The sequence below is a fragment of the Aythya ferina genome (assembly GCF_964211825.1).
Source record: "Aythya ferina genome assembly, chromosome: 1".
Lineage (NCBI taxonomy): Eukaryota > Metazoa > Chordata > Aves > Anseriformes > Anatidae > Aythya > Aythya ferina.
This window is the reverse complement of record NC_140296.1, coordinates 196723849-196737437: the sequence shown is the minus strand read 5'-3', so window position 1 is coordinate 196737437 and position 13589 is coordinate 196723849. Positions and strand designations below refer to the sequence as shown.

At 34.5% G+C, this 13589-nt stretch overlaps 1 protein-coding gene across 7 annotated transcripts in view; it reads left to right on the top strand.

Moving 5' to 3' along the window:
- CACNA2D1 (calcium voltage-gated channel auxiliary subunit alpha2delta 1) overlaps nt 1-13589 on the top strand; it is a 425824-nt gene that overhangs the window by 356931 nt on the left and 55304 nt on the right. For all 7 annotated transcript variants that reach the window (XM_084535082.1, XM_084535080.1, XM_084535079.1 and 4 more), the window contains exons 13-14: nt 10691-10769; nt 12749-12798. In XM_084535082.1, the coding sequence (XP_084391208.1) occupies nt 10691-10769; nt 12749-12798 (129 nt within the window). The remainder of the gene's footprint in view (nt 1-10690; nt 10770-12748; nt 12799-13589) is intronic.

Genomic DNA, 13589 nt, shown 5'->3' with positions numbered 1-13589 from the left:
TAAATAACATGAAAATGACATTCAAGAATGATCTCTTAATTACTTTCTCTTGAGGTTTTCACAATTATTTTTATAGATCTTATTGCTTAAAAAGTAGAGAAAAAATGAAACCAACCAAACAAACAATAAATTTCAAAAAAGTGTTATTTTTCCTAACAGTGTCAGTGCCCATATGCAGTCTTAGAATTCTTAATGAATTGAGTAATTGATGAATTGAATAATGTATGCTGGCCATACTGTATTCTTGGTCCTACATACAGACAGAAAAAGCAACAGTAACCTCAGTGCTTTCTGTTGCAGTCCTAGTTTGTACAGACCATTTTATTTAAAAACAAGCCCCCAAACCTCTAAGGCAGTATTTAGTATATAAGAAATTTATTTGAAAGAAGCATATTTAAATAAGGCTTTTATTTTTTTTTCATTAAAAGGAGAGACTTTGTGAGAGAGGATTAAAATTCAGTTACCTTGCATCAGGGATTGAAATATGGTTTATATCTTGTTACCTAAAATGTCGTTGAAGTACAATCCATTGTCTCTGCTCTTCTCTTTCAGCCACTGTGAATGCAAAATGTGCCACTAAATTTACTAACTAGAGAACAAGCTGTTGAACACACCAGGGCTATAGACACCCTTCCATTCCCTACCCCACCATCCCATTTTTTTTTACCTGTGGATTGCATGCAGGATTTTTTTTTTCTTAAAGTTAAGTTTATTACAAAATAAATGAAATATGTGGCATTTAGTATAGGAGGGAACTGTGTTGTGATTAATTTTATGATCTTTAAATAGGATAGATGGTATCTATAAATCTGTATGTATGCAGCATTCCTCACAGACAGTCCTGAGATTTCAGGTGCAGTTTGTCAAGAAGTACAATGAGCTAGCATGCACAGTGATTGCATTGATTGCTAGCTGTGAAGGACGTTCTCTAACACATGGCTGTGCATAAGACTTAGTCTTACAGATATGCTAGGACACTTGCCAGTTGCTGACAGCAGGCATCATCAGTGCCTGCTTTTGTCAATAATGGGATGTTCTACCTGCAAGCACACACAAGGTCAGGTTGCCCTAAGCACAGCCCTACATGACAGTGGTGGGTTTCCATTTGTTTTGTTTTGTTTTCTCCCCTAAAAAAGGGAACCAGACTTTAAGAATTTTCACTCTTAAATCTCACACTCTTAAGGTCTTCCTAAGATATTGTTCCTTTCCCAAATCAAGGTCCAGGAAAGGGCACGTAGACAAAAGTCTTTTCACCTCTCTAGTTGGTATGCTAAATTGTCCACTGAGTTGTTTTCATTACAGTCCTTATGTTCCTGTGAAATTCAGACCATTGTAAGATTAGACTTGAGCTTGAAACAGAAATTTCTGATAGCCCTTCCCTTTGTCCCCATCCTTTTTCCTCTTTTATACATGTATGTTCGTTTGGTATTTGCAACCATTTAGTTTCAGTCAGTGTTTACCGAACTGTACAAGAATTAGGTTAATGGGAATAAATAGTGGAGGGAGTAACAGTACAAAGGGGAAAACACACTATTTCCAAAACAATACTATTGAATAAATTTTAAAAAGACAGTGCAGAGTACCAGTTCAAAGCTTGAGTTTGAAATATTCACCTTTTTTAGACATAATATGTTTAATGTAATATTAAATATTCCTTTAAATCTTTAGCTGATATCTGTAATTCTCCAGAGTTTATAAGGCTTAAAAAAAAAAAAAAAAAAAAAAAAAAAAAGGCTTAGTGTCACAGTACGAACAGTAAATATCCCTCTAATTAGTCTGGTCATTTCCAGCTGCTCAGCTGCCTCTAAATGTTGTTTTGACTATCAAGGAAATGCCTAAAATGCTTTTAATCCAGAGTACAGATGGACTTACTTTGTCACCTCTTTTGTCTGGTTTCCAATATGGGCCACCAAATTTACAAGGATCTCTTGGAAAAAAATGACTTTTTTTTTTTTTTTTTTTTCCCCTTCAGGGAATGCTAAATGCTGCGTGTCAGGGAAAATTAGCTTAGGGAAGGGAGGAATTCAGTTGTTTTCTGTTTCAGTTATTAAGGTAACCAAGGAGGAAAACAAGTCAACTGAGTAAATAGAATCTGGGTAGCCAAAGTAAAATATTGAACCACTGAAAGGCTGAACCATTAAAAAGATGATAGTGTAATTTCTCTGTCTGTGGGAGGGATGGCAATCAGTAGGAGATGGAATAAGTGGCTGGTAAATCACCCAATTCAAACTGAATTATTTACATTTATTTTCAAGGTGGCATGGGACAGCTGAGCGAGATTGGCACCTTTAGGAGGGCTAAATCAGTACATTTCTGGAAATCACAGAAGCAGCCAGTCTGTTAGCACCCTTTGAGCCAAAGCTACAGCCGTATACCCACATCACAGAAAACTAGTTGAGAGCTATTTGGGTTTCTTGTATATGAAATCCATCTGTGCCTTTCAGCAGGGTGAGCTGAAATACAGCAACTGCAATACACTATCAGCAACATCACCTGCTAGTGTAAATATCTTAAGGCACCATTTATATTAGCCAATTACTTGGGGCCAGGATAGTTTTTCAGTCATTTATATGACTGCAAAAACTGTTTAGTTAGACCTGAGAGGTTTTCAGCCTGTGCCAACTGGTGCACTTCTAGACAAAGTGCTGGGACCACTCCCAGGGGTACCAAGGAAAGGGGAAGAAGGAAGGAGTGATAATTTAGCTTCTGTTCATGTATCTGCATGAACTGCATGAACATGTTATTTGCAAGCTTCTGAAGATGTGGCAGCTCTGCTACCACAGATGCTCTCAAGGCCAGAGACTGGATGATGGCCCAATTTCACTTAGGGTAGACAAAACCAAATGGATTCTCAAACCTGCATTCAAGCACATAATTGTGAAATCCTACTGTTTTTGAAAGCACAGCTTTTCTCTTTCTAACCACCTTTCTTGAAACTAATGCTGTAAAAAGCTAAAACAAACAAACAAACAAACAAACATCTGATTTATACCTACACCTGATTTTTATATATATATATATATTAGAAGCCTAATCTTTTATATGGAGACAGTGTAGTACAGAGAACATTGCCTCCTCAATGTCATATAGTATCCCTGTATTAAGTTATTGTCAGGATACAGACTTCAGTAATTCAGTTTATACTTCTGTGATATGTCTGGTTCATCAAAGGTTTAACTACATAAAAACCTAAAGGATCACACTGCTAATCAATTTAACAGAGGAAAATTAGTTTATATCGACAGGATATTTATATCTGCGTACTTCTAGCCATGCTGCAGAGCAGGAAGGGGCATCCCCTGCTAGCTACTCAGTGAGCTGGGAGTGAGTTGCTGTAATTCCACAAGGTGGCACTAATAAGATGTAGAACTGATTCAGAACAACTGAATCAGTGTTTTCTTAGTTCTGTGGAAGTATTAATTCTGAAATTTTCTAACTTTACACTGTAATACTCATAGCAGTGTTTTCAATTTCAACAATAGAAAATATCCCCATTTCCATGAAGATATGTTTTCATTGTGAGGCAACAAAAAATCTGGACAGAACCACTTTTTTCACTTCCAAAACACTGCAATTCTGAAAACATATTTCGGATGTTTATTGCATTCACTACACAGACTTCTTCAGTGAACAGCTTTCATTGCATCCTTATCCTGGGTCTATTATCCCAAAATATTAGGACCATTAAATGTTTTGGAGCCTATGTAAGCATGGAGCCATATCCAAAACAGGTGAGATGGTGAGATTCTCCAATAATCTCCTAACATGTCACAAACTTTTTTTTTTTTTTTTTTTTTTTTTAAGCTCAAAGAAGCATTAGTGTTAGACTGTAATGTGAACTGATTTTAGAGTGCCATTATTTCTTTTCTTTGCTAAATTATAATTACATTACTACAATTAGACTAGGAGTTCATAGCACATAGCACCTTTAAGTTTGAGGTAGCATTGAAGTGAATGAAAGATATTAATGATAGGGAAGACTGCAAATACACATAGAAAGTCTGGGAGAAATAATTCATTGTGGATAAATGTCTAGAAAAATAGTTTCAGGAACCTACTCTAATAGTCTTTAAACATGTGCCTCAATTAAACCATTTTTCCTTTGATGACAAGGGGTTTATTTGCATGGCATTTAACTTTAAATTAATTTAACTTTTTCTGAATCAGAGCCTAGAGGGTCAATTGTGGAAAGACTTGAGTAGGTGTTTTATGAAATGCGTTAATACATACTTAATGTCTATAAATTCAAAGGTGTCAAGCCTGAAATTATCTTTTGCATCTAAGTATTAGGGAGGTAAATTCTTATTGTTTTCCATGTTGGTTTGTTTTTTTCCCAAGTCTACAACTATTTCTGGAGAGTACCCTAAGCAAGAGGTAGATCCTAATTTGGACATATGTATCAAAAATACAATGGTGTCAAAAAACAACATTTCTGTTGGTGTATCATGCTATTTCCTAACTTGAGATTAAATTTTGACCCTTCCATTTTGAGTTCTACACCTCTAAAACTTAACCACCCTAGCTTCTGCGGTCATTTCTGTGTTTTGCCCAGTTACTGTTAGGAGCAAAATGCGTAAGCAGTCCAAGCATCATGTACAAAAGCCTAAATCTCCATCTTCTGAACTTTGTTGAGCCTGGTATTCAGAGCAATGGAAGTTATGAATTTGCTTAAGCTAAGAAACACGAACACAAACCTCCTTTGTCTAAACATTAAGCTCCCATTGAAAAGATTAGAAGCATTGTCACAGGCATTTTGATAAAGGCAAGCTCTGCTCAGTTCTTCACAAGAAAACCAGCTTTACTCTTATGAGTGAATCACACAGCTGTGTCCATACCCACAAACTAACCAAATCCAGCATGCAGGCTGAAGAACTGCTCACATTTATCCATATTGTCTAATTGCTAACAGACCCAATGGTATGGTTCTTGGCCTGTAGAAGTCAGCTCTTCCAAACAGTGTCCAAGACGTTCAGTTCAGGGGCTAGCATGACCAGGGCTGTTCCCAAAAGACATTATAATGAGATCACCCAATGTAGGGGGTGGGAGAGGGAGGGAGGAAGGCAAAATAACATAGCCATAGAGATGGGAACCATGCTGTGCCGCTTGTCTTCTCAGGCTGAGAAAGAAAATGGGTTATGTCCCATTTTATTTACTGGATAGACATAGGCTAAGCAACTTACCTCTAGCACATTGTGAGCTTTACTCCTTCCGGTAAACATAACGCTTCTCTTTCTCTTCTCATTGTCCTTCCTAGTAAAATGAATCTGCTTTACTTTTATAGATAAAACCCAAATGCTTCATGACTGTGTCTTTGGACATTATGAATCTACCAGTCCTGAACAAAAGATTATGAAATTAGGTGAAACTCTGTATTTGGCACTTCCTATTGCTAACCTAGGTAATTTCTAAATTAGTCTGTAGGATTTTCAGATCGTGTCTCCGAAGTTCTGTTCTAGGTTCAAATTGGTCATAAATGCCTTTTGGTCTCAGTTAGTTCATAGCAAAATGAGAAATCATCTTCAAATCTCTGTTCGATTATGTGAGTAAGTCTATGGATGTAAAGAAAAGAAAAGGAAAATAAAATTAACTGTGAGAATTTTGAGAATTTAAACTGTGGCATCTTGAAAACCACAAAATTACCTGATCAAAAGAGTACCAAATTGATTAATTCGTTTAAAAGCTGTGCTTAAAATGGATTTTAGGAGACAGTGCATAATGAGATATATAAAAGCAGTTTTATGTTTTTTTCAGAAAAAGATGCTTGGTATATTGTTATCATTTCAGAAGTGTACCTATTAAGTATTAATTGCAAACAGATTTTTATCATATCTGATAATCTATATAAACACAGTAATGGGAAAAAAAATTTCCAGGATGATTTTAGAATTACTGAATTATCATAGCTCTTTTGGTTTATAGTTTAAAAATAATAATAATAATATCTGAGTTTTTATCGGCAGATTAATATGTTCTGAAATTATACTGTTATGAAAACTGAAGTTGCATGATCTGATGAGATCAATTTTTGACTCTAGTTTGTTTAACTAATGGTGGAAAAAGATGCAGTCTTGCACACTTTTACATGATTGTGGTAAAATGATGGGATTCACTTTGTTAATTAATAGTGAAGTAAAGTAACTATGTAGCTCCCTTGATATCTGATAAGGAGAAATACATATCTCCAAAAGACAGTTAATTTCCTCCTAAACAGAATAATGAAGAGATGCACATAGATGGTTATTGGTAGCTTTTCCATTACAGCAGCACAGAATTTAAGAAAAATAATTTATCTGTCAAAATAAATGCATATTCATCCACTCAGAACTCTTTGCAGAGGGCTTGCAGTTTCAAAAAATTCTTACAGGCCTACTACACATATTGCCTACACATGTATGTAGCAGTCTAAACAGTAAGTGTTATTTCGTGCTAAGTTACCGCTTTGAATTAACTTCACTCTAGTTGTTTACACTTCTGTAGTACACATAACATGACACATCCAAAGGAAGAGTCTAATTTAATCTTGCTTTATTTTATTCCAATAGCAAAATGAAGAAATAAGATTGGAAAAAATGCAACTGAGATCTGTAAACAAAGTAGCCTATTTGTGGATAGTTTTTCAGTTGTTTTCCTCACAACTCTCTTGAGTGCCTTTATCCCCTCATCTGTAGCAGTCAGAATGCTTCTGTTCATCTTGGTCTTTATACGCTTTTTCTGACAGAGAAAAGTGCAAAATAAAAAACAAAGTAATTATGTAATTAGGTTATATCATAGAATATCCCGAGTTGGAAGGGATCCACAAGGATCATTGAGTCCAACTCCTGGACTATATATTATTATATTATAATATATTATTATATAATATTTCCTTAATACAGTACTTCTTCCTCTATTTTCTGTACCATTATTTCTGTTGTCTACTGTTTTCTCTGATTAGGAGTTGGATTTAGTTTTTTTTCTTTGATATCCTTCGAAGGATTGTGGGATAAGTCAGGATGCAAAGGCCTTCTTGAGCTCTCTCATTCCATGTTCTTCTCAAAGCAGGGTCAGGACTGAGATCAAACTGGGTTGCTCAGGGATTTATCTAGTCTGGTCTTGAAAACCTTGAAGGATGCAGACTTTACAGCCTCTCTGGGCAGCCTTTGCCACTTGCTGTCTGTCTGTCCTTACCTCTTACATTCTAAACTTCTTAATTTTAATAAGAATATTGCTCTACTTTATAATGTAAATAAACAATAAAAAGAATGAGTGTGTGTGTTTTCTCCCTTAAGACTAGTTTCAGAGCATGCAGAATACAGATATTGAGCTACCCATTAACCAGCACACGGTATTATCCTGACAGAACTAACACACCTCTGGACTTTCACTTGGTAATGAAAATCAGGGCTCTTACATTTAAGAAGAGTTTCAAGACTGTATCTGACCTATCTGGCAGAGCAGGATAGGGCCCATCATTAGTTCTTCTCCATCATAAGGCTGAGAGTTTTCTAGAAGAACTTTATTTTCAGTAATCCCAACAAAAACCAGAAAGTATGACAGCTCTTTTTTTTTCTTTCTTTTTTTTTTTCTTTTTTTTTTTTCTTTTTTATTTCTTCCTGATTGTTCTATTGTTTTTCTATTATTTTGAAAGTTATGTTTCTATAGAAAGAGAACAAATGGATCTCCCTTGTAAGGAGGCAAGATTGTCTTTTCCCTAGGGAAAGGTTTGGGGGAAAGAAGGAGACATGGGCAAAAGGACCCAGGAGTCTGTAGTGTACGCAGAATCTGAGAGACTGCAGAGAAACACAAAGAAGAAATAATCAAGCCTCAGTGGTTATTTCAGATGGAAAAAAAAAAACTTCTTGGGATCAAAGATACTTGGCTGTTTGCTTCAACTCAGAAATCCACTTAGTTGTTTGAAACCAAACTTGGATGGAAGGACAAGCAAAGGGAGAGGTGCTTATATCCATTGCTTCTGATCTCATTGCACCAAGTTCTCATTCATAACTTTCCTACTAAAAGTAATTAAATCTGTCTTTTTTTTAGTTTAGAAACCTTTTGTCTTTTTTGGAGAGATGTCTACAAGGAAAAGGTATAGGCAGATTATCTCAGTTCTTTGGCTTACTCTGGGTCCTGTCACAGAAAATATTAGCACAGAACTTTTTTTTTTTTTTTTTCTAAAATTGTCTTGTTTAATTTGACTTGCTGACTCATTTTTCCAGCTGGGCTGTCATTCTACTCAATTCCAGATGAGGCAATAGGAAAAAGAAAACTCTTTTGAATGTTCCACCCTCTTGCCAAACCAAGTAACAATTAAAAACTCCAATTTTCATTGCAGTTCTTTATCTGTGTTAATTATCCAAGGAACAGTAAATCAGATATATTGTCCTCTGCTTGTTGTCAATAATTTAAATTCTGAATTCTTTATAGATTAGTTGCAGATTTGACACGCTGCTTCTTTTCCCTAAATTACATATCATTTTGAAACTTCAGTCCAATGCAGTGTTTCATTTTTATATTTGAGATCAAATGCCAGACAGTAAAGTCTAATTGACTCGCGTTTTATACACACACAAGCAAACCCACATGACTCTTTCTTAATTAGTTACTTTTAATCCAAAAGAGACATCCAGGTCACTCGCCTATCTAACTAGTGGTCTTTAGTGGATTTTGTCTTTATTTCACCATAATTTTTAAGAATGTAATCTTAATTGTTTAGTAGACACTAAACTGGGAACAGTTGTGAGTCCAAAAGAAGAGCAGAAGACAGGGGCCATGTGAGCTGAGATATACTGAGAAAACAACATTGTGATATTTAGCTTGGAAAAAAAATGGGTGGTAATTAAATAGAAGCAGAAAGGTCTATTAGAAGGGTTATACCTGGCAGTTTGTAAAAGAGGTGAAGAACAAATGGGGGATGGCAAATATAACTTGATTTTACAATATGATACAGATAAAATAAAATAGTTGCAAATATATCAGTTGAAGTTATGTTCTCACTAGCAGAATGGTCATTTTCAAGGCAATGGAAGGTATTTTTCATCTGTTTCTATCCGGATGAACTATGAGAACAATATTTTAGCATCACATGTACAATAATTCCCCTACCTGTCTGTGTAACTAAAACTCCAGTTGGCTTGAACAGTTACTGAGAAATGCCTCTGTAAAAGGGTGGTTTCATTAGAGCTTCAAATTTCATCTGCATTTAAAAAATACATTTATATATGTCTGAGTAATTGCTTTAGTTCTGCTAGAAGCAAAGGTTTTGTACAGATAAAGAAAATCAAAACATTGTTAATTAAAATGACACAAACCTTGGTTTGCCCTTCTTCCATATAGGGGTCATCTGTAATAAAGTTTTGCCAATTGCTAGCTGCTGACTGATGATTTGGAGCTATTCTTATATCTCTTGGTTAATGTGTAAGCTCTGATTGTGTCACACTGTTTTTGTTGCTTATTGGAAAATTAAGATTTATGTAGTAATAGCACATGCTAAATAAAGTGATGAAAAAATGTATAAATAACCACTTAAAAATGTAGCAACAATCAGAGAGTAGTTTACAAGGAGTATGTATAACTTCATATTGTGAATACTGTATTTAAAGAAAACATTACCATTTAACTCAGTTCCAGAGAAAGGAATTTGTATTCTGATTTCATTTTGTGATCTGTGTTCTGTGGTAAAGTTAAAGGTCTATAAAGAAAGAGATGTCTATAACGAAAGAGATGTCTGAAAAGGAAAAAGCTACCTGGTACTTGAACAGTCCTTCAGATGGACATAGTAATAGTGATCAGCTTATTAAAACTGTTGGGAAAATATTTTTCTTAACTTTTCCAGAAAAGTTAATCTTCTGAGCAGTGTATTCATCTGGAAACCAAGACACAGTATTTGTAGTTTTTCTGTGTGTCTTGTAGGATATTTAATCTGTGTACAGAAATAATGTTAGTTTTTATTTGTGTGTTTGGTTGCTTGCTTTATTTTTTTCTCATTCAGATCAGACAATTTACATGGAAAATAATCTCAGCTGAAAACCCTGTATTCTGTCCAAAACTTGGACAACATTTTTTGTATTTCTCTGGAACTATGACTCCCCTGAGTTGCAGAGATAAATTGGGATTGCATTGGCTAAACAGAATGGAACTGAGCTTATAAAACACACAGCTTTAATGAATATCGGGAGTTTAAAATGAAATTTCAGGATCTAATCCTGACTCTTTCGTTGCTGTTGAACTAATTTAGAGGTTTTACAAGAAAAAGACTAAAAGTTTAAGCAAAACAAAAATGCTGTTCTATGTTGCTTTGAATACTGCTACCCATGCATATGTTGGTTTTAATTAATTGGGATTTCTAACAGCAACTGATTCAATAAAACCTTAAGAGTTATTATTAATGCCTTAGAAAAATATAAATGAAATTCATATGGATTATGGACAGTAACCAGTGTAAGAGATTTAAAGCATGAAAGATGTATGAAAACATTCTTCACGGGTTCTACTTGGTGGGCACAAATATTTAATAGGAATATGTAAAATATCATAATGCATCTAATTATTTATCTATGTGAATCTATTGTATTGATATCAAATTGGAACTTCGCAGCTTTCTTTTTCTTTTCAAATTTTTCAAAAATCCAACTATCATTAACTTGAGAGTAACAGCTAAGTAATTACATATAGTTAAGTTATATTTGTTGCTGTTTTTTGATTTGGATAGGTCCGTGTGTTCACATTTTCTGTTGGTCAACATAATTATGATAAAGGACCTATACAGTGGATGGCCTGTGAAAATAAAGGTACTGTCTTTGAGACTGTTCTTTGCTAGAGCAATATCTTCAACATTTTTGAAAAAATACATTTTTTAGCTTTCTTGTATTTTTAATCAAAGTTACAAAAAGTTACTTGATGAAATAAATGCATATATACATGTATATAGATAATATGTTTACATGTTTGACTATTTAAAAGTATGTTGTAAGAAAAATATGATACAGTAGTGCTTATAATAAAAATAAGATATTATGGATCAATTTTGAGCACTCTGTTGTAATAGACATTTATGAAAAAGATGGAATTGATGACAGATAAGAAAATTAAGCAAAGCTGTTTTATATTAAGGAGTTTGGACACAGGGATTTTTTGTTTGGTTGGTTGGCTAGTTAGGGTTCTTTTTGTTTTTTCTCCAGAACTTACAAGGGATCATCTGACTTGCATTAATTTTCCTATCTTTTTTTTTTTTTTTTTTTTTTGGCTGAAAATTTCAGAATTATTCTTTTAATTTCTTAGCTTCTGAGTGCATCTTTTTATTTTTACACCAGTCTCTTTATGTAGAAAGAAACAAAAATAAAAAGGGTAAATGTAACAAAGTAAAATGCTTTCTTCTAGAATTTCCACACAAAAAAACATGTGGAGAGAAGCATTTAGAAAGAGTGTGAGAAGGACCTCACAGTATAATTAGGGAATGAGAGACAAGAGGTAAATATAGATAAATAGAAAAAAGATAAATTATCAAATAATATTTTTATATTTTAAATGGACCACCTTCCAAGCATGATTGAAAATGTGAAAGTATTTGTTTAAAAAAGCAATGAGAAGCAAGAGGTGAGAGACAGGCAGGAGACATTTCAGAGGGTCTTGAAAATGAAGACAGCCACGCAAAAAGAAGGGGTATAGGATAAACCAAAGGTATAAATGTAGAAAGAATAAAGTGTGAACAGCATGTGTATCATAACCTCAGCAATCCCTCTGTGTGCTGACTTAAGTTATGCAGAAGATAGTACAACTTCATGAAGAGCAAATTGTGCTGTGCAGAAGACCAACATTTGATTTTGAGCAAGGATTTTTAAAGTAATGTCTTTGTATCTCTAAGTACTATGCAAATTGTATATATTGTGCTAAAACAAACCAACTGGCTTACAGAATAACTGCCTATGTCATATTATCAAGGGAAAATGATCATAATCTTCTTTTCAAAAATGATACAATTCTTTGCACATCCAAAGAGGAAAACTTTTATAACTTGTCCTTAACTAAAACTCTTATCTTATTATCAAGTCGCACATTATTTAATGCAAAGTAAGTGTCTAGCCTCAGTACTCTGACCTCTCCAGTCCTGCTCCTTCACTACAATTTGACTTACAAACTCATACAGTCTGAAACTGGATTTCACATTCTGAGCTCAGGAGCTCAGTGTGCCTTTCTTTTCAGTCTTAATGATGCATATAGGCAGTATTTTTAATTCCAACAAATAAGTGATAATATCAATGATGAATAAAGACATTCCTGATATTTAGTTAGAAGAAATACCAGTTACAGTTTTTTGTTCTTTCCACAGATTGCCTTATATTTTTATGTTGTGAACTTCACTATTGCCACAGACTGTAGCTTTACTTGCATTCCTGTGTGCATTCAGCGTATTCACTGTTGCTATCACAGTGTATCAAAATGACTATTAAATATGCTGGCACATCAGAATAACTCAGAGTACAGGAATACAAATCCAGTACATTATCTCAGTTTTAGAGACAACAATAGACAGAAACACATAATACACTCTCACTACTTAAAAGTTACACTAGCTTGGCCTGTATTGCATGGTGACCCATCATATGTGGCTGTGTGTTGCTGTGGCGTTGACAAAAAAAGGATTTCATCCATATATGATAGTTTCTATAAAATTGTAATTAGAAATTACAAGGAAAATTAAATTCCCTAAGGTGAGGTGGGTTAGAATTGTATTACAGTAAGGTAATGTTATTTTTGTTCTGAATTTTAGGTTATTATTATGAAATTCCATCCATTGGAGCCATAAGAATAAACACCCAGGTAAGCAAGTTTGCAAAGTGCAGGAACAGTTGTAACACAAAGCAGAGTAGTTTCTTTTCTAAAATATAAAGATACAATTCATTAAAAACAGAGGAAAAAAAAGGCTTTCATTTATATATGAAGTATTAATCTGTTAGAGTATTCTAATTTATTTTTTCCTTTTGTGTACTTACAATGAGCCAATTTCTAATGCTATCCCTATTACCCTGGCCAGTTAGCCTGAAGTGACTTGCATGCACACTAGTCATGGTAGCATCCTCTAAAGCTGGCTGGCCATGTCCACAGAACCCTAATGTTTGAGGTGATCTACATGTATATCCCGAAGACGTTTTCTGCACAAGGGCTATATTTTGGGCTCAGTTTTCTTCCTGTCCTTAACATGGTCCCTCTTTGATCCTGACACATGATAGCAATTTTTATAATGGCCTGTAAAAATAGCATTTTCTCATAGCTTGTCAATAAGACTCTGCTTCATGCAAGACTTAACAGCATGACCCTACAAGTTTGAATCATTTGGAGAAAGCCATGGAACTGTGTGAAGGCATAAACCTGCTAATGTGTCTGAACTCAGCTGGGCTGATGCAGTGGCCTGATACAATCCTGCTTATTCAAGAGGTTCCTGGATTGGTCCAACCAGTCGTAGCATTTACTCTTCAAAATTCAGGAACAATTTAGGAGACATGAGTGTAGATAACTAAGGGCACAGGACCCTGGAATTATATGATATGATCCAAATTGTCATTGTAGATGAATGGATATTCATTTCTGTTGGCTGAAAGTTCATGTATTCA